This window comes from Sus scrofa, chromosome 2, assembly GCF_000003025.6.
Source record: "Sus scrofa isolate TJ Tabasco breed Duroc chromosome 2, Sscrofa11.1, whole genome shotgun sequence".
Taxonomy (NCBI): Eukaryota; Metazoa; Chordata; class Mammalia; order Artiodactyla; family Suidae; genus Sus; species Sus scrofa.
In genome coordinates this window covers 79,325,867-79,351,225 of record NC_010444.4, presented here as the reverse complement: position 1 = coordinate 79,351,225, position 25,359 = coordinate 79,325,867, and the positions used below count along the sequence as shown (strand labels likewise).

Genomic DNA, 25,359 nt, shown 5'->3' with positions numbered 1-25,359 from the left:
TTCTAACTTATTGAGCTGAATACAGAGTTAACTTGCTTTCATTCACACCATGTGATCTTGGAAGGCACCTGTGAATTTGCCTCCGATTATAGCTTTGGCCACCCCTTAGGTTTTGATCTGTAGTTCCTCTTTTTCCTCCGATTTCCCATTAGTCTGCAATTAAGGTTCTAATAGTCTTCTTCCTAGGAGTTTTTTTTTTTTAATTTTCAAAGAGGATGGAAATCCTGTGAAATTGTATTGTTATGATCATTATACAACTACAGATGTGATAAATTCATTTGAGTAATAAAAAAAAATTTTCAAAGAGGTTGCATTTATCCTTTTTTATGTATATCCCTTCCCTCCACCTAGTTTTAGAGCACTGAGTCAGAGAATAGCCCAGTTTTTGTAGATAAAATTCACTGATACTTTCTTATGACCTAAAGTTCTTTTGTAATTTTAAGTGTTCTATGATTCTCATAAAGAAGTTACATCTCTTCCTAAGGCAAGGGGAAAGATGATGTAGCTACTAATTTAACTTTATCCATTATATTATTTGAAACTCTTATGCCTTTTAAAATGTAATCTGTTAAAGGTCTTGAAAAGGGTATGAAAAACTCCTGCAGTTAAGTTTTTGCAAATTTTTCCCTTGTTCTGACAGTCTGCTTTGGTATATTTTATGTTCTCCATGGGGTGCACAAAGGACCATGACTGCTCTTCTCACTGTGGTTGCTGCCATCACTTTCGAACAACAGAGTTGCCAGAGTAAGAAGAGTGAGCTCAAGGTCCACTGTTCCTGGAACAGCCACAGAGTCCCTCACCATCATTTCTGTACTACAGGCCTTGTATGCTGTGTACATTTCAATTTTATTTTGTGAGACTGTGATTCTCTGTGAGTAGAGGAGTTAACCCTTTGCAAAGTACTATACCTGATGTGCCTCATCTAATTATGACTTGACTTTCTTCACTCTGAGTGGGGTCAGACCATGGCCTCTAGAATTTGGCTGCCAGGGTGAGAAGCTGGACTCCTAAGGAGCCAAATGCCACTGGCCACTCACTCATCACACCACTGAACTACCTTAAGCCTTAGTGTTCTTATCAGTGAAATGGGACCGTCACAGTGCCACCTCCCCATGTGCCCTTGGATTAATAGGTACAAAGTGCTCCCAGGCTGCCTGGCCTAGGCACTTGCTTAGTCCACACTGGCTGGCACCATAGGGCTCCTTCCTTTCTCACCAGCAATCCTTTCAGGAACCCTTTTATTTTTCCATCTCAGGTCATTGTGTATGGGGCCTTTCTACCCTGCTGCATGGACCTGTGTGTGCTGCTAGGAAAAAGGGGTTCCAAGTCTGACAGCAAAGGGAGGTAAGGAGGGCAAGACTGCACAGTTAGAACAGCAGCTATGTGGCATGAGAAAAGAAGGACACAGGTTGAAGATGTGGGCAGGAGTCAAAGTGAGGGGTGTATTGACCTTCTGTTTCTGATGCTTTGATATCCGGGGCCTTCCTGACCCTGGAGGAACTGCCCCTCCCATGGTCAGCCAATTTCAAGAGACAGGAAACAACTCCTTCTGGAGCATGCTGTTCCAATGCAAGCCTACCAACTCAGAGTCCACACCCGCAACCATCTCCCTCATTGGGCTCTCACACTCCAGCCCACTATCCCCTGTGCAAATGACTCAGGGCCAGGTACCTGACAACCAGGGGCAGCCCTGATGCCCCCGAGTCCACTGAAAACATTCAGGCTAGCCAATCCTAAGCCTGCTTACCTCTGCCTGACCTGGTCCTCCTTGCTAAAACCACAACAAAGGTGCTTGCCCACAGTTTTCCTCCCCTTCCCCTAGGCCTCTCACCAAGCCTGGTGCTTCCCTGTGTGGCCCTGCATAGCCAGCATCTGTGCGTAATAAACCATCTTTTCCAGGGCTGTCACCTCCTGATCTGTTGGCCTCACCACACCAAAAACTAAATGTTAAAAATGGGGTGAGGTTAAAAGGAGAGGGGGGTGGTTCCCAAGGTCCTCGTTTCTTATAAGAACCACAGAGTGGCCAGGGAAAGGCTGGGTGATTTCAGCCGACATAAAGGTTTTTCAATGAGGCCTCTGTTTTGTTGGAGTGCCCCATTCATCCCGCAGAGAGTGGGGGCTCTGTCATATCTGGAAGCCACCAGCCCACAGTGCCCACTCACCTTCCCGTAACTCAGCAGGATTATCCGCACCAGGACGACATTGATGTGGGCCCCCAGGGACTCGTCATGATAAATCTCATTGACCTGAAAGACAATCAGGGACATGTCAGCAGAAACCACAGGCCCAAGGACCAGCCCTGGCTTTGCAAATGACAACCAGACCCCAGTCTAGAAAGCTGGGGCTCATGCCCACTCCTTCCCACACTTTACACCCAGGCACCACCATCAACTCTGAATCCAATCCTTCCCTTCCCTCTGCTCTGCCTGCCTGCCTTACAGCCACCAGCCCCGACCTGGATAACAGCCCCCTCTCCCCAGCGCAGCACCCCCCGCCCCCCACCCCCAGCACAGGGATTCTCCTCCTGGAACCTACACTGGAATGGAGATACTGACCCCTCTAAATGCTCTAGCTTCTGACTGCACATGGCTTTTCCTTCAAGGGTGAACATAGGCCACAAACCCAGGGGCGGGAACAGTGCCAGGACCATCACTGGCAGAAATCATTCCATAGTTGCTGCTGGTAGTTGTGAAATAATAGCTACACTCACCACAATCTGGAGAAGGGGATCATTTTAGATCCACCACCAGATCTAATCTTCAGTGTGTTAATTAAGAACAGGTAATACTGTATCAAAAAGATGCTTTCTGTGTTCTGTTCTGATAACTGCAGTTCATGTACCTGGTTTCCTTCTTCTTATTTTTGGCCACACCTAGGCATGTGGAAGTTCCCCTGGCAGGGATGAAAACAACCCCCTCGCTGTCACCCACATTGTTCATGCACATGTATTTTCTGACCAAACTCCATTCCTCTGGAGGCCCCACCTCGTGGTCACTTCCTCCAGCAGGGCCCCCAGATCTGGGCTGCTTCCCAGGGAGCACCGGGGTTTTTTTGGTTACTTCCCCAGCTCTCTGTGTCTCCAATGGGATTGTGAGCTGCACAATCACATGTATTTCCCCTGTGTGCCCCTGAGCCCAGGAAGCAGGAGCACTCAGCAGATTCTCAGAACCAACCTACTCATACCATCACTCAGGGGAGAGGCAGGAACTGGCCGTGCACTCCCCCCCGCCACCCCCGCCCCGGCCCGGTGCAGACCAAGCCCAGAGGCTGCTGACCCACCTTTTGGGAAGGCAGACCCCTCCATGTGCGCCTCCAAGAGCCCACTCTGTCATCTCAGGCCAGAGCCATATCCCCTCTGAACCCAAATTTTAGCATCTCTATCTGAGCAATGGTAATGGCTATCTATAAACAGTAAGAAGACCCTTTGGGAAATCTGAGAGTTAGTGAGGAAAATCAATTCATGATGGATAGATCAGGCAGACACGCAGGGCATGCTAGACAAGGAGCCTGGTGGTCACTGTCACACACGCTGTGTGTCGAGATGGCACAAATGGGAGGGCAGGAGTTCCTGTTGTGGCTCAGTGGAAAGGAACCTGATTAATATCCATGAGGATTCGGATTTGATCCCTGGCCTTGCTCAGTGGGTTGGGGATCCGGCATTGCTGTGCGCCGTGGTGTAGGTTGCAGACACAGCTTGGATCCCACATTGCTACGGCCAGCAGCCGTAGCTCCGATTTGACCTCCAGCCTGAGAACTTCCACATACCACACCTGTGGCCCTAAAAAGCAAAAAACAAAACAAAGCAAAACAAAAAACAACAACAAATGGGAGGACAGAACTCATGTGCACGGCGGGGTCAAGGGAGACCACCAGCCAGCCCTGTGTGCGGCCCTGCCCAGTAGCCTCCTGCCTATAAATCTATTTTTCAATTATTATTTGTTTCTCCGCCCCAATCTGGCTTTTCTGCAGGGAAGGGACAACTGATAGGCCCACAGGATGGTCACTGTGACTCGGTACATGAGTCTGGAGAGGATGGACCTGGGGTCCTGAGGGCCACCTGCCAGACAAGGTGACACCTGCAATGACAGGGTGGAGCCCAGGGAGTCTCTGCTAACTCACCCACGCCAGACCTTCCCTTCCGGTAAAACAAGGGTGAGAGTCCCCACGTCACAAAGCTTTGTGAAGACTAGACTCCCACACATGAGCAATGGAATGACGTTGGCAAAAAAGTAAAACTGTGTTTGCCACTGCCGGTAAGTCTTATCGACTGGCAGCCCAGGTCACGGTGGCAGGGTGCACACTCCCTAAACACTGCCCAGCTCTGAGGGTCAAACTAGATTTTTTTTTTTTTCTTTTTAGGGCCACACCCGCAGTATAGAGAGGTTCCCAGGCTAGGGGTCAAATCTAAGCTACAGCTGCCGGCCTACACCAGATCCAAGCCATGTCTGCGACCCATAACACAGCTCACGGCAACGGTGGATCCTTAATCCACTGACAGAGGCCAGGGATCGAACCTGCCACCTCATGGTTCCTAGTTGGATTCTTTTCCACTGTGCCATGACAGGAACTCCCAAACTATATTTTTTAGTCCACAGTGAGATAGTACGCCTAAAAGCCAGTTTTTCTTGAGAAAAGGTTTCTTCAAACTCACAGATTTCAAAATCAAATTTACAGTCACCAAAGAGGAAATCATCAGGGGGGTGGGGGGAGGGTAAATCAGGGGGATGGGATTAACATGTACACACTACTGGATATAAAATAGATAACTGACAAGAACCTACTGTATAGCACTGGGAAATCTACTCAGTACTGTGTAATAACCTACACGGGAAAAAAGAATGGACACGTGTATATGTGTAACTGATTCACTTTGCTTTACACCTGAGACTAACACAACATTGCAAGTCAACTCTACCCCAACAACTTTTTTGGGGGGGGCTTTTTAGGGCCGCACCTGTGGCATATGGAGGCTCCCAGGCTGGAGGTCGAATCGGAGCTACAGCAGCCAGCCTACACCACAGCCACAGCAATTCTGGATCTGCGACGCATCTGCAACCTACAGCACAGCTCACGGCAACGCCGAATCCCCAACCCTCTGAGCAAGGCCAGAGATTGAATCCACATCATCATGGATACTAGTCGGATTTGTTTCCACTGTGCCATAACGGGAACTCCTCCAATAATTTTTTTAAAAGTTTTTTTTTTTTTTTTTTTTGATCTTCAGAATATCGCTTAATCTTCTGCCTTTGACTCCTGATTTGAGACAGGAGGTGGTCAGGACCCAAGAATTCCACTTCTCCATGCTGAGCCCTGAGGGGCAGGGACCCACTTCCTGCTGGGGGGGAGAAGGTGGGGGGCTAGGCAGCCAGAGCTGGGGTGTCAGGCTGCTGAGCGAGGCTGGGCTAGGGAGGCTCTGCCGTGACAGCTGCCCATCGGCTCCCATCAGCGGGGCTGGGCTGGGCCCTGGCCTTGGAGACCAGCTGGGCCTCCGGGGCTGCTGCAAGCTAGACAGGGCACGTCCCAGGCAGGCCCAGCAGATAGCCAGCAAGGCCAGGCCTGCCCCCCGCCAGTAGCCTTCCACTGCAGTCCATCTTTCATGGTTCCTCCTAAAGCCTCCACCCTTCCACATGGGGACACAGCCCCACAGTCAGCTCCCCTTGGGGGGTTTCGAGCTGGGTGTGCCCCTTACCTCGTTCCATGGCCCAGGGACCCTTGGTGGCTGCTGAAACTTCTAGGTGGCCCACAACCTGGAATCCCACTCACCAGTCCTCCTGGTGGCCTCTCCTGAGGCCCGGCACCTGCCGCCCCCTCCCACTGGGTGGGATCAGCTGGCCTAGGCTGTCCTCCTGCTCACTGGGGTGGTGTGGCAGAGCCCCCACACTTGCCAACAGGGTCCCCTCTGGTGTTGGGCTCCTATTCCCCACCTTGCAACTCAGCAGGAACAGAAAGGGGCGGGATGCAGGACTTGTGGAGTGTGGGGGTTGGGGGCTATGCTGAGGAGGGGGCCTTCACGGCCCTTTCCCTCCACTGGTTACCCATCCCCAGGGCCATGCTAGTTTTGCAGCCCCCCTCTCCCCACAAGCGCAGCTGCATCCCACTCCCCATAAGATATCACCAGCAAGACCTGAAGCTGGCCAGGCCCACAGGGCAGGGAGACCCCTGGCAATAAGTAAGGTGCCCAGTGACACCCTTGCCTCCATAATAGGGACACAGCTACAACATCTATGCCAAGCAGGGAGCTATCATACTTGGCACAAAGAGCCGCAAAGAAATAAGGCAGCTTCCAGACATCTCCTTCCCCTCCCCACTTCCCGATGCCCATTCCATCTCCTGGACAAGCCGACAGGAAGCAGGGACTCCCAAACACCTTCCTTCATCCCTCATGTCCCGCCCAACCCCCCTCCCCCATGCACCATTCTTCACCATGGTTGCCACTCAGAAAAGATCTGACTTCCTCCCTCCTCTGCCTGAAACCCAGTGCCGCCAGAAACAGGGCCAGCCCTCGGCCTGGCATGTGGGGCCCTCTCTCTGCTGGCCCTGGCTGGCTTCACTGCTTCAGCTACTTTCCTCCAGGAACCCTCGCTCCTGACAGCTCTACCTTCTCTGAAGCCCAGCTGTCTTCTTGGGCTACTTGTGCAACAGCTCATACCTGGAATTCCCTTTCCAGCCCCTGCATTCTTGAAATATCCAAAGAGCATTTGAAAAGAGCAATCGATGAGCTTCAAAGGAGGAGGGCAGTTACCACCCTGCTTATCCTCCTGCAACCCCCACCACCCCGCCAAGGGCCTTCTCACTGCAACTGCAATAAAATCAAGGCCCCCGCCACCTCTTCTCAGGTTGCCCTTACCTTGCTTATCACGGTCCACCTGTGGCCTCTGCACACCTTGGCGGGGAGCCCGTCTCTACCTCGGGGCCTTTGCACTTGCTGTGCCCTCTGGCTTCTCATTCTCTTCCCGCAGCACAACTGCCCCTACTCAGAGGAAGCTTCTAGCTGCTCCCAGACTGGACTAAGCATTTGGTATGGGAAGCTCCCCTCCTCCTCGTTCACTGCTGTGTCCTCTGCAGTGTCGAACACATAGTAGGTGCTCAAACACATGGTAGGTGCTCAGGAAAGCATGTCGAATGCATGAATGAGCGAATAACTTTGGAGAATGTGGAACAAGAGGAAATGGGCAAAATGTGTGACGGCAGCAGGACCCAGGATGCCCTGTAGTGACCCGAGCCCCAGCTAAGTGCCTCTCCACCCCCACCCGCCCTCTAGAGGCCTGTGTGCTGGGGAGAAGCTGCTCACCTCTGCCCAGACCGCAGGGGGAAGGGAAACGGGGACAGCGTCCTTGAGCCTTGTCTCAGAAATTGATCCTGGAATCTTTAGAGCTTGGGAGAAAATGTTCAAAGCCGCAGCCCTTCTCTGTGCAGAGAGGCCAAGGGCTCTCCTGTTTGGGGAAATACATTGCAATGCACCTTTTGCTTATGCAAAGATGCAGCCAAGTTTCTGTTCTGGAATAGACAATAAGGAAGGGCACAGGCTCTGCATGATAATGTAAAAGTTTGCCTTCTTTGTGGCAGAGTTCCACCCTGGGCGACCAGGGAGCCCTGGCAGGTGGCCTGAGGCTGTTGGGCAGAGGTGACCTTCTCCTCTGCCAGGGCGGAGGGATGGGTCAGGGAGGAGGAGACTGGCCCAGGAGGCAGGGCTCCTATTGGGGCAGGCAGGGGCAGAGCTGCTGTTTGGGTTTCTACCCTTCAGGTCCAACCTCTTTCTCTGGGCCAAGTTCCTAAGATGGAGCCCACGCTGCACCTGGCACCCTGCGGGGGTGGCGGTGGCATGGAGCAGGGAGGGGCAGGCCTGGAGGAATCTGCTGTGAGGTTTCTGGCGGCTGGTGCACAGCCCGCCTTGTGGCTTCTCTGGGAACCCCTGAGATAACTGGAAAGAAGGCTGGTGTCTCTGAGCCCCCAGGAGGAGGCTTGGACACTGTCGGGGAGGTGGAGGCGGAGAGAATACTGCGGAAGCTGGGGCAGAGTCTGCCAGCTTCCAGGGAGGGGTATCATCAACCATGTGCATCTCATGACACAGACACGGGCCTGCAAAAGCCGGGTCTCATCGTGAGAACAAACATTCCCTCTCCAGATCTTCACCGCTCGTTTCTCAGCAAACGCTTCGTAGGCAAAGCAAGAACAAATACAACACTAGCCTCTGCTCAAAATATCAAACTGTCATGAAATGCAAATGGGCAGGACAGAAATTACTAAAATCGGATTGTGCACAAAAATTGGAGGCGGGGTGTTGCCTTCGGGGCTCAGCGATAACAAACCTGACTGGTAGCCATGAGGATGGCGGGTTCGATCTCTGGCCTCGCTCAGTGGGTTAAGGAGCCGGCCTTGCCATGAGCTGTGGTGAAGGTCGCAGATATGGCTCAGATCCTGTTGTGCTGTGGCTGTGGTGCCAGTCAGCTCTGATTAGACCCCTTGCCTGGGAACCTCCATATGCCGCAGGTGTGGCCCTAAAAGACAAAAAAAAAAAAAAAAAAAAAAAAAAAAAAAGGAGGTGGATAGAGCCCCTCGCTCAGCACCAAGTCCAAGGATACAGTCCCTGGGACTCCCACCTGGACTCCACCTACCTGCACTCCAGGAGAGTGAAAGCAGGCAGTCTCCAATCCTGCACCAGGCCACACTCTGATGGGCCTGGGCACATTTCTGTAGGTCCCCAGGGTGGGGATGGGCTCTTCTATCCCCAGGCAAGCCCAAAACCTAGTGGAGGCTCCATAAGTGTTTACTGTGCTAATGAAGAGGCAAAGCTGCCTTAAACAATTGCCCGCTAATTACCTCCAAGACGCTGTCCCTGCCACTTTGTCAGGTTGCATGGCTTCTGCCCTGTGACTTGGGCTTGGTCCTCTGCCTGTTTGAGCCTCAGTTTCCTCATCTGTGAAACGGAGGCCATACTGGTTCTAGTGGGGCCCTCAGGCTGTTGCCAAAGACCAACCTCAACACTATATTTAGAACATCCAGCAAAATGCCAGGGACACAGCACAGACTCAGTACAGCTGTCATCAAATACCCTGAGTCCTTTCTCTGGGCCGGCCCTCCTTCTGGGCCACCAGAAAGGGCCTGCCTGGACTGCAGTGCACGACCAGGCTGTTTTCCAGAGTTCATGCTGGGTCTCACCAGGCATTCCTGTGTGACCCAGACCTGGGCTTCTTCCTGCCAGCCCTGCCCCCAGGGAACCAATGGCCATACCACCACTCGGGGCCCGAACTTCCCACTCATCACCCGACAACTCATCAGAAAGGGATAATGCCACAGGACAGGGAAGGACAGACTCTGCTGAGGTTGCAGGACACAGAAGGACTCAGCTGAGGCCACTGGCCAGGGCCCAGTATCCACCCAAGGCCAGTTTGGAGGCCACTGTCAGGAAGGAGCAGAGAGAAGGCAGGGATCCTGATTCTTCTTGGCAGCAGTCCCAGCCCTGGAGAGCCCTGGGATGTCACAGCCTCCCTGTGCTCCCCCGAGCATCTCGGGGCTCCCTAACCAGAGCCCTGGGGCCCTGGCATGGTCTCTGCCAGAGGAAGCACTTTAGGGAGGTCCCTTGCGGTGACTCCTTGAGGCATCCTCACCGTCCCCACCCTCCTCCTCCCCTTCCCTTCCTACACCCCCTGCCCAGCACATCATCTGAAAGCAAGGATCTTTCATTCTTCCTATAATTTGTATTCTTCTGCTTCCTATCACCATCTGACCCAAGGGAAGAAAGAGGGAAAATGCCACCGTGGGGAGGGGGTGGGCCATGGCGCCCGGGAGGTCCCTGGGGAGGGGAATGGGGGATGAGCAAGTGCCCTGGTGGACAAAGGAGGTTGGGGGAGGTGGCTGAGAAAGGCTAGAAGTTGGACCCAGGGGTTATGTCCTCCCAACCCAGCCACTGCTCCCCACACACTTTTGGAGTCACACAGGTCCTGAGGTCTACGGGCCCTGCACCCTACCTGGACCCTAAGATGAGGCCACAAGGCAAGAGCAGAGTCGCCTCCCAAGGTGGCGCCACCGGGAGGTGAAAGACAACAGAAGGTATCACTTGTGTGAGTGAACTGGCCTGAGTAGCGGCCTGGCTCCCACAGCCCCTGAGGGGTGTGGGGCTCCAGAAACTCCTGTCTATGCTGGTTGGGGTGGGAGGTAGCTGGCAGTTGGTCTGGGAGAGACTTCAGGGTGGACAGGTCATTACAGCACCAGACCCAGACTGGGTGGGGCTCAGCCCACCTGAGCAGCCCAGGTCAAGGGCCTGGGGCCAAATCCAACACCCCCTCCCCCAGTAAAAATGGCAAGGACTCAGGCCAGCCTCCCATCGCCACTTGGGGGTCCCCCATGTAATAAGGAAAAAGGGAGGGACCTTGTCCATCGGGCACTGACACAGAAGAGACCGAGGAAACCCTGACCCTTTGCGCTGTCAACTGGGCCTTTGGCACAGGCAGGGGGCTCGCCAGGAATTCTGAGCTCCCAGCAAAATTCAGAAGCTCCAGTGCAACCCTCCTTGCGGCCACATTGCAGCTCACAGCCAGAGCTGTCTGCTGCCAACCTATCCCTCCTCGAAAGTGAAATCCCCCAGCGCGATTCCTAACATCCAGAATGGAAGGAGCTTTCTCAAACACGGTAGGAAACGTGCTGTCCTTTAGGCAGCATGTGGCTTCTCGCACTGCGAGAATCTACTTGTATCGCTGTGGTCTAGGGCCAGCCTCTGTCCCTAGGCAGAGCAGTGGGTTAACCACCTGCATCCAGGCTGGGAATGGGCGCCTCCAAATGTGTGTTCAGCAGGAATACCAATGGGCAGCTGAGAATTTGGATGAATACACTGTGCTCCACAGGGAGCCCAGAACCAAAGGTGGAGGGGCCGAGCTCTTGGAGGTGCAAGTACCTGCCCCAGGTCAGAAAGGCCACGGGAGCCCCCAGGCCCACCTGGTTGTCAGGGTCAGGTGGGGAGGGCGTAAGAGTGCCCCACGCCCACACCTGACTGCCTCCCGCTCACTCTACAATGCACGTTGGACTTGCCCATGGAGCTTGCTAAGCGAACCTGGATGCGGCTCTTCTCCAGGCCGTTCCCTCTGCTGCACCACCATAGCCTCAGGTCCCCTCATTTGTTTGATTGTTAACTGCCGCCTCCCCCGCCCCCGGACCTGTGCCCCTGAGAACTGGGGGCTCTTCTGCAGCCTGAGCTGTTGCATCCTCAATGCCTAGAGCCCGCCTGGCTTTCAGAGCTTCGGGATCAATCCCAGCCCCTCCCTCCGAGGCCTCCCTGCCCTGCACCCCCCGCCCCCCCGCTGTGTCTGCCCCCCTCTACACCTGCCTCCTATTCTGGGGACTTGCCCAAGGTCTGCACAGAATGGCACCCTCCTCAGCTTTCCATGCCAGCTTGTGGAAATGCCAGCTTGTGATCCAAACCAGCTCAAGGCTCACCTCGACTATGACCTCCCCAGCCAGGCAGCAGGTGCTGGCTGTGCCTCGGGGCTGCCAAGGCCCTTGTCCTTCCTGCTGGGCTAAGGCAAAAGAATGTGTCCTCAAGAGAGCCAAGCTCCTCAAAGACAAGAGCTGGGCTGGTGTGGCCGATGCCATGGATGAAGGACCTGTGGCTGTGCCTTGATGATCAGCCCGGACCTTCCCAGACCTGTGCCGGGTGCCTCATTTTACCTCCCACACCCTGCAAGGGAGCGTAACTATCCTCTCACTTGTGGGGAAACAGAGGTTCAGAGAAACTGAGAAACTGATCCATGTGAGCATGAGTGGGAACCGGGGCAAAGGCTTTGGAGAGGAGTTTGACAAATCTGCTGAAATGAAAACTGCGCATCCTATAACCTGGTGATTCAAACCTCCAGCAGTTGTGGTGGAGGAAAACAGCCTTGGGCACCAGGAAGACGGGACAAGAACACTTATTCTGCTGGAACTTCTTTTCGATGGACAAATAGAGCCATTTTTTTTCTAGTCATGCCCAAAAGTTCTCGGGCCAGGAGAACCCGAGCACAGAAAATGACAATGTTGATGCCTTAACTGCCAGGCCACCTGGGAATGTTTTATTCATTCACAAGACATTTTCCTGAGCACCTACTATGTGCTTGGCTTTTTGCCAGGTGCCGAACACTCAAAACCTGATAAGCAGACCCAGTGTATCTAACTTTAAATTTGTGGCTCCTTTGTGTGAACCACTAACCCTTCTGAGACATGCTGCTAAGGGACCCCCAGGCAGGGAAGGGGGACCCCAGGGTCTTGGGCTACAACTCCCACTGCATAGGACCTGTCTGGGAGTGTGGAGTGACAGCCAGACAGGGAGCCGCACTCTGCTGTTCTGGCTCAGCTGTCACCTCCTTGTTGGAACTTGCAGGAGACAAACTCTGCAGATGCCTGGAGCTGTCACCAAGGAGGGACACTGCCTGGCCCTCCTTGTCCATGGGAACGCTCACTCCTGCTTTGACAACCTCCAGCTCCCTGGGGAGGCCAAGGACAGGCTGCTCATCAGCTGTCAGGAGGGCGCGGAGGGAGAGTCCGGGGGTGGCAGGGTAGGTAGTGCTATGTACTTCAGGGAAGGAGAGGCAGGGGTAAGGATAGGCGGTGGCCCCCTCCCCCTCAGAAAGTCCCCTGCCTACATTATCATTCCGGGGGGGCGGGGGTCTACTGTCCACCCCCTCCCCCACTGCCCCCCTGGAATGTGACTCCATGAAGGCAGGACCTCAGGTGTGCTCACACAACATTTCCAGCACCTAGAGCTGTGTCTGGGCACAGAGCAGGCATTCTCTAGACAGGTGCTAAATGAATGAGCGAGTGGGTGGGTGGGCAGGCAAACCTTAGAGGAAACAGGAAGACACGGCAGATGGAGAAGCCAAAGGGAGAAGCCCAGACAGTCACACACGGACAAGACGGTCAGGGCCGTGGGCATCAAGTGCTGTTGGGAGGTCAGAAAGGGCCAAGGAGAGAACACACTTTGGGGTTTCCTCAGGGATTCAGGAGCACTGGCTTTTCAGGCCAGAACAGTGGGGTAAGGACCGGCACTGGGGCCACGCACGTTTGTGAATCCCAACTGTTATACCCTGCCCGTGCCACCCAGCCTCTCTGAGCCTCGGTGCCCTTATCCAGGAAAGGGACCTCAAAGGGCCACTGGGGAAACGTAGAGTCACCATACAGGTGCCTCCTTGCACGGGGCCAGCACATGTGAAAACTCAGCCTCGCAGGCCCTGGAGAGAGGCACTGCCAACGGGAGAAGGCCCGAGCCCCAGACTCCCTAAGGGAGATGCTTCTACATCTATAGACCCCAGTCAACCTCCTGACAATATGCAGGTGAGCCCCAGGCCCCTGAGCCTGGCACAGAAGGCTTTGCCAAGCTTACTCCTACCTCCCTCCCAACACGCTATGCTCCAGTCTGGCCCAGCCTCGCACTGTGTTGTGGCTGTGCCACTGGGCCTTTGCACATGGGGTTCCATTGCCCACAGCACCCCCAGCACACACCATGCTCTCCTCCTGGTTAATGCTGCCTCTGTGTTAGGGGCAGCTCAAGTGGCCCTGGTCTGAGGCACCGTTCCCTGCGACCCTGTGGTACTCGCACAATCAGTAGGCATATTAACCAGGACATGATTACGTATTCCCTGCTCTGCTCCCCGCCACTCCTGTGCGCTGAGCTCTCTGAGCACAGGGACAGGACTGCTGGCTTCTGCACATATGGTGTCCAGAGTGGAGCCCAATTTACACCAGGGTTCTGAGAACACCTAGGGAGCCAATACATGACCGGGCCAGCTCACGCTTGAGGCAAGCCCTCCTTGTGCCCAGCGCGCTGCTAAGCACTTTTCGGGTGTTTAACTGAAGTTGTGCTCACAACAGTCCTGGGAGGCGGCACTAATTATCCCCCATCACAACACACAGCAGGGCCTGCAGTCACCTCTTTCTCCTGGGCCTGAAGGAACAATCCATCCTGGACTGGCCAGTCATGTTCTGATTCACTAGCGCAGTGTGAGGTCTTAATTTCAATTTGTTGCCATGTTAAAAAGTAATTAGATTTCCTATAAACGTTGTATTTCCAGCTTCTTGGGGGAAACGAAAAGCTTGCTGGAGTTCCCATTGTGGCACAGTGGAAATGAATCTGACTAGGAACCATGAGGTTGCGGGTTCGATCCCTGGCCTCGCTCAATGGGTCAAGGATCCGGCATTGCCATGAGCTGTGGTGTAGGTCACAGACGCAGCTCAGATCTGGTGTGGCTGTGGCCAGCGGCTACAGCTCCAATTAGACCCCTAGCCTGGGAACCTCCATATGCCGCAGGTGTGGCCCTAAAAGGACAAAAGACCTAAAAAAAAAAAAAAAAAAAAAAAAAAAGAAAGAAAGAAAGAAAAGCTTGCAGTGGTAGGCCTGCTTATTCCAACATGCCCACAAGTGAGTGGGATCCAGGACCCAGGACCCAGGAGGGGATCTCCAGGGGGCGTAGCCTCGCCTGTTGTTCCTGTCCCCAGCACTCCCTGTTGTCCACAGCCACCCTGGCCCCTGACTAGATCTCCTGCCCGGCTCCCGTCAGCATCCGGCAGCGCTGCCCTCTTCTCAGCATCATGTCAGCCTCACACCCACTGCTGGCCCTGACAGTCATATCTCCAGGGGGCTCACAGGGACATGCTCTCAGACCAAAGCGACAAGCTCGAGGAGCAGGAACAGTGCCAGGAATGCCTGGTTGTGGCCTACAGTACCAGCAGACCCAGCAGACTCTGTTCATGGCCAGGCCCAAACCCAAATGCACTGCCGCTCCCCCAACCCCACCCCGTCAGGGAGCCCTGCTTTGCTTCCCTTCAACTTAAGGGAACCATGTTTTAGTGTAGTTTCAGAGATGTTTTTCTCTTTCTCAGGAACCAGAGCCAGAGACACGTGAATGGGACTTGGGGCTGCGCCTTCCCCCTGGCGGGTGTGCAGCTCCGTGGCCAGTTCACAAGATTCCCCCTCAAGACCAGGGGAAAACATTCCTGTCCTGCCACTGCCTTCCCTACCATTACCACGTGGCCTCAACATTCTTGGAAGTTGGGGAGAAATGGAGCCCGGGTGCCTCCGATTGTTTGCAAACTCTGGCAAGGTTTTGGTGAGCCCAGGCCAATTTCTGGATTAAATTAGAAAAGAAGGAAAAAAAATCCAAATTCTGGCACAGAGAGAAATCATTCAACAAAAACTGTTTAAGAACATACTGTACAGAGGACTGACCCAATGCTAGCAGGGGTCAAATGGTATGACCTAGGCTCTGACAGCTCAGAAGCCCCTTTGGCTCCCATGTTCTCCATAAGCCTAAGAAGTGTGTCTGCTCTGGACAGAAGAAGTGCTTGGGGCACTCAGGAATTCTTCCAGAACATGAGCAGTTAACCGAGCTAGGAGGGACAGCTCTGCCTGCCCAGAAATCTTGCTCTTCCTGCTCTGTTGTTTTAAATGATCATTTAATTGCTTTAAAAAGAATTCCCAAAGTGACCTCATAGGCTCATTCAGCTGGCAATGCTGGAGTGGGGGTGGGCTGGGGTCTGAGCAGGGAGGGGGTAAAGCTCAGCTCAAGTGTGAGGTCCCTGCAATGGCCTTCAGGAAAGGGTTGCTCCAGCTGCAGGGGTTCAGAGGCCTGAAGAGGGTGAGAGGGAGCTTGTCTTCTGAGGGCACCTCTTGTCAGGGAATGAGCCAGTCTTTACGGATCAGAGTGTGTGGGAGGTTTAAAGATGAAGAAACCAAGTTCAGGGCAAGGCAGGACCTTTTCCAGGTGGTAAAAGCCAGGATGCAGCTGCTTCTGACTCCGAAGGGCGTCCTCATTCAATGCGCTGCTTCCCTAACACGTACACTCAAGTGCACTGATACAGTGGGAGGAAACGCAACTCTGGAGTCCTGGGGCCACAGCTCAAGGTGGGCATGAAGTAGGAGATTTCTTTGCACTCTGAGAGCAAATATTTCTTGGGTGCCAGATAGTGGCTTTGTGGGCCCTGTGGTCTTTGTCCCAACTATTCAACTCTGCCACTATAGCACAAAAGCAGCCATAAACAATTCATAAATGAATGGGCATGGCCAGGTTCCAATAAAACTTGATTTTCAAAGACAGATGCTGGGCTGAATTTGGCTCTCAGACCATTGTTTTGGCAACCCTGCTTTGGACTCTTCAGTTTATCCTGGAAAATTCATATGAAATTTGCTTTAACCCAGAAATGGGTCAAAGTTTATGTCATATAAGATAGATGTTTTAAAATGCTTGCCATTAAAAGAAAAAGTGGCCATTCTGCAGGAGACACATCACATCTGTGCCTCAGTGGCTTTTGCCAGGCCTCCTGAGAGGACTTGTTCCCAGGAGCAAAGAGCTGTCTTCTGCAGCAGGCTGAGACTCCATGCTATAAGGAGTGCAATCCGACCAGCAGCTCAGTCAGGCAGCTCTACGTTTCTATGGATCCTGACCAAGACCTTTGGATTCTCAGGGCAGAGTAGGATTGAAATCAGCGCTTTAGTCAAATGCTATAAACCACATAGGAAGCACTGGTCTTGGGCCCAAGTGACACATTTCTTGAATTTTTTTTTTTTTTTAAGGGCTACTCCTGCAGCATATGGAGGTTCCCAAGCTAGGGTTGAATTGGAGCTGCAGCTGCCAGCCTACACCACAGCCACAGCAACATGGGATCCAAGCTGTACCTGTGACCCATACCACAGCTCATGGAAACACTGGATCCTTAACCCACTCAGCAAGGCCAGGGATCCAACCCACATCCTCATGGATACTAGTCGGGTTCGTTACCATTGAGCCACAATGGGAACTCCCATTTCTTGAAGTCTTGACACGAAGAGGTTTTACTTTAAAAAATGCATATGAAGGAGTTCCCTTGTGGCACAGTAGGTTAAGGATTGAGCACTGTCACTGCAGTGGCTTAGGTTGCTGCTATGGCACAGATTCAATCTCTGGCCCAGGAACTTCCATATGCCATGGGTGCGGCCAAGAAAACAAATGTATATGTAAGCACTTTAATAACATATGTAAGCCGTTTACTTTAATAAAGGCTCTCCAGTCTCTCCCGAAGGCATATCCCTCTATAGCCTCGCCTTCACTTGAGCCAGGGAAGAGCCGCTGTCCATGCCCGCTAAGGTAGTTGGAGATGCTGTGAACGTGGGGGCTGCATCCCCGTCCAGCTCCTTGTGGTGCCAGGTTTGCGCTGCCACAGCACTGGATTTGCAAGCAGAGACTAGCTCAGGGGCTGGCAGAGCAAGTTGGTGAAAATGCCGTAATTCCCAGAGTCAGCAGCAGGCGTGTTCAGAAATGTGGACTGCCTCCCAGCCTGGGGACACACAGGCACATTTCCCAGGAAGAAGGGTCAAAGAGGACAGCACTTCCCAGTGCAGAGGGGAGCTCCTCATCTCAGGGCTGGGCCTGATGAAGGCCAGAGGATGAGCCAGAGCTGAAGACTGGGAGAAGCAGGAGAGGGATGGTGGCAGGGGAAGACCAGCAGGGGAGAGGCACATGGAAGCAGGGGACCAAGGCAGGGCCCACCCTCCCAGCTCTGTCCTCCCAGATCTCCGGGCACTGGGAACGAGGCCGGGAGGAGGCTCTTGAGCAGATTTCCCCCGGGGGTCCTGGCCTCTCTGGCCAGGCTAAGGGCCCCAGGCCAAGGAGACAGGGCCTCATCCTGGGTTTGCCAGCAACCTCGAAGCTTTGGCATGTGACAGCTAAAAATCAGCGCAGGGGGCCCCGGAGGATGAGGCCTCGGCCCACATCCTGGCCCCACTGCTCAGAAGGCCCCTGCTTTATTCATCTGGGCAGAGAGCCGAGAGTCAGGGTGGAGTTGAACTGAGCCTGCGGATGAGCCGATGATGGGGATGGGCCAGGAGAACGGGGCCCTGAGGCAGGAAGCACAGCCCACCGCAGGGTAGTGGGCTGGGCTGTGGGGGCTCAAGGCAAGGCCCAGGCTCCCCAGTTCAGGGCTGAGCGACCAGGGCCCACACTCCGAAGGGCTCTGTGCTTGGAGCTTAATGCTCTGTGGCTGCCATCTTGAAATTCTCCATCATCTCACCTCGAAATGTGTGTTTTGTGAGTGAAATCCGATGGGACAAGGAAGCCTTGGCTCCCATGTGGTCCCGCCTCCACGGGACAGGTTCCTGGGTGCCTATTCCCCGCTCTGCAACCACTGCAGGGCCCTGAACACAGGTGCATCTCGGGGTGGGCAGAGCCTGGGACAGGTGGTGGGCCCGTGGGGAGGGGAGATGCCAGGCACAGGGCTCTGTGTTCTTCTAGTGGAACCTTTCAGGCCCCAGCGGCTCACCCTGCATTGCTGGCTAGGACCCCGGGGCCTTGAGGGAGCGCTGCCTCTCAGTTCCCCTCCTGGGGGTCTTTCCATCCTCCTCCCCACCTTCCTGAGTCCGGCTGGTGCTTTGTCTGAACTTCTGGCCAGCCTACAGCAGCTTCAGACATGAGCCACAAAGCACAGATCTGTTTAATTTCGGTGAGTCTCCATGCTAGTTAAATGCTCTAAAATCTGTGTTTAAAACAGGCTTTGTAAAGATAATGGTAAAATTCATGATTATCCTGAAAAGTCCTAATTGTTTTCACTTAAGGCCACAATGAATAGAAAGTTTTAAAAATCTTCACAAGTTGAGAGACTGTAGAAGAAAGGAAAAGGCTTTCGTACATGTACCTTTTATGACAATTTTCCCTGCTATTTGAGGATCATACTTTCATTTTTTTTTTTCCTGCTTTTGAGGGTCACAGGTGTGGCATATGGAGGTTCCCAGGCTAGAGGTCTAATCGGAGCCACAGCAGCTGGCCTACACCAGAGCCACAGCAATGTGGGATCCGAGTCAAGTTTGCAACCTACACCATAGCCCACAGCAATGCTGGATCCTTAACCCACCGAGTGAGGCCAGGGATCAAACTCTCAACCTCATGGTTCCTAGTCAGATTTTTTAACCACTGTGCCATGACGGCAATTCTGAGAACAATATTTTCAATTTGCACTGGGCCCCAGGAGTTCTGTACCCAGGAGACATTCTGGGCATGCGGCTGCTGCAGCTGAATTCACAGCAAGAATAGTCATGGGGCAGTGAGGGCTGGGGTTTGGGAAATGATGTTGCTGCCAACAGGCTGTGGGAATCACTGCTGGGGGCAACCAGAATGAAATTCCAGAAGGTTAACTTCTGGAGAGGGCATGATATCTGAAGACAGCCCCTGAGGGGAAAACCCAAGAGGAAAAGATCTCAGGATGTGACCACACACAAAAATGTAAGCCATCAACAAACAGCCCCCAACCAAAACAAAACAAAAGGCAAACAACAAAATTGGGGGAAATATTTCCCACACATAGTCAGTCAAAAAGTTAGCCTGTCATAATATAATAGTTCTTCCCGTTAACGCAAGAGAAACAAAAATCCAGTAGAATAAAAACATAAATAGGTCAATTATAAAAATATATGATAACTGCTATTTAAAAAAATATGTATGTATTTTTAGATGGAACCCCATTACCATCAGATACATACAACTTACAACAAAAAGCATATCCCTATTGTAGCTATCAAGTTGCCACAGTTAAAAAGGATTTGGGGGAATTTCTGCTGTGGTGCAGTGGGTTAAGAATCTGACTGCAGTGGCCTGGGTTGCTGTGGAGGTGTGGTAGATCCCCGGCCTAGCCTATAGTGGGGTAAAGGCTCTGGTGTTGCTGCAGCGGTGGTATAGGTCAAAGCCACAGTTCAGGAGATCCCTTCGTGGTGCAGCAGAAACAAATCCAACTAGGAACCATGAGGTTGCAGGTTCGATCCCTGGCCTCGCTCAGTAGGTTAAGGATCTGGCGTTGCCGTGAGCTGTGGTGTAGGTCGCAGATGCGGCTCAGATCTGGTGTGTCTGTGGCTGTGTCTGTGGTGTAGGCCAGCTACAGCTCCGATTCGACCCCTAGCCTGGGAACCTCCATATGCTGTGGGCATGTCCCTACAAAGCCAAAAACAAACAAACAAACAAAAAAAAACAAAGCCATGGTTCAGATTCAATCCTTGGCCCTTTCATATGCTGCAAGTGCAGCCTAATAATAATAATAATAGTTTCTTAAAAAAGAGGATTTTTGGTGGGAAGAGGTGAGAGGAGCATTTGCTCGATGGAATGTGAACAGGGGAGGCCACAACAGAACGTTCTGCCATGGAAAGCTTTAAAATGTATCTAGCTGTGGTTCAGGGATTGCACTTTTAGGAACTCAGTTTAAGGAAATCGCCATGGATGAGCAACAGATTCAGCTGTAATAATAGTCATTATAATAAGTGGCTGATCTGACCTCTAATGGGGAAATACGTTTTGTTATATGAGTCACATAAAGAATCAATTACATAAAAAGTATGTATGGTCATGTGGCGCCATGTTGTGCTGTCATTAAAATGAGGCAGCAGGCAATAGCTGATAGGAGAAAACATTCATATACCTATTGGAACATATCCTAATTTTCCATCATAAATGGTATATTATATGTGTTAAATACAGCATATGTCAATAAACAAAGAATGTTACTTTTCTAGATTTGCGGGGGAAAAGAAGGAAACTGGACTTGGCAGGAAGAGCTTGAAGGCATAAGTGTGTGTGTGGGGGGTCTTTTATTTTTTTCTTCTTCTTAGGGCCATACCTGCGGCACATGGAAGTTTCCAGGCTAGGGGTCTAATCGGAGCTGCAGCTGCTGGCTTATGCCACAGCCACAGCAACGCCAGATCCGAGCCATACCTACACTGTAGCTTGCGGCAACGTTGGATCCTTAACCCACTGAGCGAGGCCAGGGATGGAACCTGCATCCTCACAGAGACTGTGCCGGGTGCTAAACCCACTGAGCCACAGTGGGATCTCCAGACACGCCAGCTCTTAACTGCCTTGGCTGAGAGGTGATTTCCTTTCACACAGGCCATTAGATAAAGTCAGCCACACAGCCCCAGTTAGGGGTGAGGGAGGCTGGGCAATGGAAGGGAAGGGAGCATGTGACATTTGATGAACCTGAAAAGTTTGTGTCACACCAGGACCCACACCCCAGCCCAGGCTCTGCCCCAGAGAGACCCCAAAGGCAGTCCTGCAAGCAGAATAACTGAACAAGGAGGGAGACCACAGCAGCATAGGGCTCAGAGAGGCTGAGGCTGAGCCAGGCCTTTGTCTGGCTCGCCTTGGCCTCTGCTGCTCCTCGGAGTCCATATTCCCCAGATCCTTTCCATCGGGACCCCCACCAGATCCCCTGCCCCCCAGACCCCCTAGGGCTTCCACAGGGACAGACTCTCCGCCCAGGACTGGCCCTGAGCCTCGGGTGCCGGGAGTACTTCCGCCCCGGGCCTGGCCGTCCTTGCCGCTGACCAAATGCCTCACTTGGAGCACAGTCTGGGCCAGCTGCCGCCACATCTGTCCTCCACGTTGCTGCTTTGGCTCCAAGTGCCGGGAAGCCCCAGGGCCAGCTGTGTGCTCCCAAAGAGAAGGAGACATACCCTGGCTGGGCCTTGTAGGGCCACTCCGGACTCTGGCTGCAGCTTCAGGGTCTACGGGCCCCCACACCCAGGGCCGCCCACCCTGCCATTCAGCACAACATGCCAGTCAAGTTCAGAGAAGGGCATGGCAGGCAGTCCTATCATACACATATCATCCAGAACCGCACTGTCCTATAAGGTACCAGCTACGCCGGTGATTTAAATCCAAGTGTAAATTAATTAGAGATAAATTACCCATCAGGATGACTACCATCAAAAATTACAAGTGCTGGTGAGGGGTGGAGAAATTCAAACACTTCTGCGCTGCTGGGAGGAATGTAAAAAGGTGAAGCGGTATGGTGGTCCCTCAAAAAATTCAAAACAGAACTACCTTATGATCCTGCAATTCCGCATCTGGGTATATACCCCGAGGAGCCAAAGCAGGGACACACCCACATTCACAGCAACATTCCTCACAATGACCAAAAGGTGGAAGCAACCAAGCGTCCAGGGAGAGGCGCGTGGGTAGAGAAGACGTGGTGTATACATGCAATGAAGTGTCGCTCAGCCTTAAAAAGAAAGTCTGACACGTGCCACCACATGGATGGAGCTTGATGACATTATCTAAGTGAAACCAGCCCGTCATAAAAAGACAAACACTGTGTGACTCCACTTCCAAGAGCTACTCGGAGTAGTCAAATTCATAGAGACAGAAAGCAGAACGGCGGTTCCCACGGGCTGGGGAGAAGAGGGAAATGGGGAATGATGGTTTAACAGGTAGAGGACCAGTTTTGCAAGATGAAGAGAATTCTGGAGATGCGTGGGGGTGATGGCTGCATAACAATGGCGAGTGTACTTAATGCCACTGAATTGCTCACTTCTTTTTTCTTTTTTTTAGATTTTCATTTTCTCTATTATAGTTGATTTACAATGTTCTGTCAACTTCTGCTATACAGCAAAGTGACCTAGTCATTCATATATATATATATACATATATACACACACATATCATTCATGTGTGTGTATATATGTATACACATAATTCTTTTTCTCACATAATTCTTCTAAATAGTGAAGATGGTAAATGTTTCGTCTCTTTTACCACCACTAAAATCTTTTAAAAAATTAAAACCAAAAATTCTATTGGAAAGTTAATTAAATTAAAATGTCAGTTCTTCAGTGACACCAGCCACATTTCAAGTGCTCAAAGGTACGGGTGGCTAAGGGCTGCCATATTGGACATGGCAGAATTAGAGCATTTCCAGCACTGCAGAAAGTTCCATGGGACCGCATTGCTATAAAAGGTCATCTTTTCTCCAATACTCCCACCTCCTCAATCTCCCTCCTCCCCAAGACCACCGAAAGGCTCATGTGCCCTAGGTCATCCCCAGGAACTGTCCCCAGGGCATGCACACACCCCGGATGTGGGCACTGAGCCTTTAGAGGTTGTGGTCAGGGTGACACAGGATGCAAGCAGGGTTCCTCATCTCCCTGGACCACACAGCACTCTTCCAGTGGGAGGTGGAGTCATGGACATACCCTCCCCCAAGCCCGCCAAGTCGCCCCCCTCAGTCACCCCCCTACCCCCGGCCGCCCCGCACTAGCTCAGACTGTCTGCCAGGCCCCCTGCCTCTGCAGGATCCACTGCCCCGCCTGGGACAAGCACCACTTGTTGGATGCAACAGGGGAAAAACACACAGATGCAGTTCAACTACTCTTTCTCAGCTATTTCAACTCATCTCCTAAAATCCCCTTTTTTGTTATGATAAAATGTGTTTCAACTTAAGAATTTTTGTATTTCTCAGGCTTTTCATGAAACTAACCAAACCATCCTATTATCCAAAATTGAGGTACAGTTGGATCATGAGGGTGTAAATGCATAAACTGAAATTAACTGGCAAAACCAAGAGTAAGTTCAAGACTTCCTCCTACCAGCTCCTGGGCACAAGGTATGTGTGACTCCACACCAGGGAAAAGGCAGATTTGGTCCACCAGCCTCAGGAAGATACCCCAACTTCAGAGTCCTTGGCGTACTCATCGGGAATAATTCTAAACCTGCCATCGCTAAATATTGTCATCATCGCGAAAGTAAAACCACATTTATTTAGAGACTGAAAAGCGTGTTCACTTTCATTATCTCATTCCATTCTCACTGACAATGTGGGATGAAAATTATTGCTTTTTTTTTTTTTCCTTTCTTGTAGTTCCCTAGGGACTTTTTAAAGTTTTATTGAAGGATAGTTGGTTTAGAATGTTGTGATAATTTCTGCTGTCGAACAAAGTCATTCAGTCATACATATATACATATCCATTCTCCTTCAGTCTTTTTCCCACACAGAACATCACAAAATACTGGGGAGAATTCCCCGTGTTATACAGCAGGTCCCCGTTGGCCAATCCTTCTGTATACCTCAGTGTGTATATGCCAATCCCAAACCTCCAGTCCATCTTTCCCTGCTCATTTTAAAAACAGGAAAACCGGAGTTCCCGTTGTGGCACAGCGGAAACGAATTGGACTAGGAACCATGAGGATGCAGTGTTGATCCCTGGCCTTGCTCAGTGGGTTAAGGATCTAGACTCCTAGCCTGGGAACCTCTATATGCCTCGGGCGCAGCCCTAAAAAGCCAATAAATAACTAAATAAATAAAAATAAAGATGAGAAAACCAAGGCTGAGAAGACTGAAGCCTATTCCCAGTGACATACCTGGTCATGGTGGGGCTAAGGGGGAACCCAGGGGTGACATAATATGAAATACACATCTTCCCCTGTTCCCACAAACCTCTTAAAACCCAAGTAATTTCCTGAGTGATAGAGTGAGGGGAGTGTCTTTTATCATTTACAATGGGTCCCTTCGACCATAATTGAGTTTATACTAATGAGGAGACCCTCGATGGCCCCTAGAGAGTTCAGGATGGGGGCTGGTAACCAGAGGTACCAACTCTATGATTAGAGAGTTGGAACTTTCAGCCCCACCCTCGACTTTCAGGAAGGAGAAAGGAGCGGGAGACTGATTGGCCAGTGGATCCATCAATCACACCTATGTAATAAAATCTCCATTAAAAACTCTAAACCAATGGAGTCTGGAGAGGCTCCAGGTTGGTGAGGCGCTGGGAGGTGGGTCCAGAGAGGCTTGGAGGCTCCTGCACCCCCCCGCCCCACACACCTTCCCCTCTGCCTTCTTCCCTGTGGCTGTTCCTCACTGCATGATTTATACTAAGTCAGTGATAACGAGTACAGTGGTTTCCCCAGTTCTGTGAACTGCTCTAGCAAATTACTGAGCCTGAGGAGGGGGTCGAGGGAACCCTGGGTTGGTCAGAAGGACAGCTGACAACCTGGGACTTGAGTTTGGCATTTGAAATGGGGTCCGTCTTGTGAAACTGAGCTCTTCCCTGTGGGGTCCATGCTAACTCTGGGTAGTTAGTGTCAGATGTGTTGGTGTGAGTAGAGGAAACAAGCAGTTTTCCTGTACCAGGATTCAGGACTCCCTCATTCCACACCCAGTCCTCTTTCCACTGGGTTATGGGCCGGTACCATGCTTAGGGAAAAAACACCGATTTTTGAAGGCAGACACAATTGGGTTTTGTAGACTTAGGGTGAAGATTCTCAAAGATAATGCGTGACAAGTGACTAGCATGGGCTTGTCATACAGAGTCACCTATTAAAAGCTCAATATTTGCAGCGATCATGGTGTTATCATCATCATCATCATCATTATTATTACATCAAAGATACTTTTCAAAAATAAGGTGAGGTTAAATGTGACAAAACCAAACCTTGCTCTCCAAGCTGCAAACAGAACCCACTTTGGCCCCGCATTGCAGATGAGGTGGCTGCATGCCAGACGGTCAATGAATTACCTAAAGCAGGTGGCGAGGAAGACAGGCAGGCAGACAGGGGTCTCCTGGTCCAGTGACCAGCTCACTCACATCCTCCCTCTTGCTCACAGGGCCAA

The 25,359-nt window shown here is 52.0% G+C and overlaps 1 protein-coding gene across 2 annotated transcripts in view; it reads right to left on the bottom strand.

Annotated features, from left to right (window-relative positions):
- The window catches only part of ADAMTS2 (ADAM metallopeptidase with thrombospondin type 1 motif 2), a 223,979-nt gene that overhangs the window by 55,654 nt on the left and 142,966 nt on the right, over positions 1-25,359 (bottom strand). For both annotated transcript variants that reach the window (XM_021084334.1, XM_003123651.6), the window contains one exon: positions 2,163-2,246. In XM_021084334.1, the coding sequence (XP_020939993.1) occupies positions 2,163-2,246 (84 nt within the window). The remainder of the gene's footprint in view (positions 1-2,162; positions 2,247-25,359) is intronic.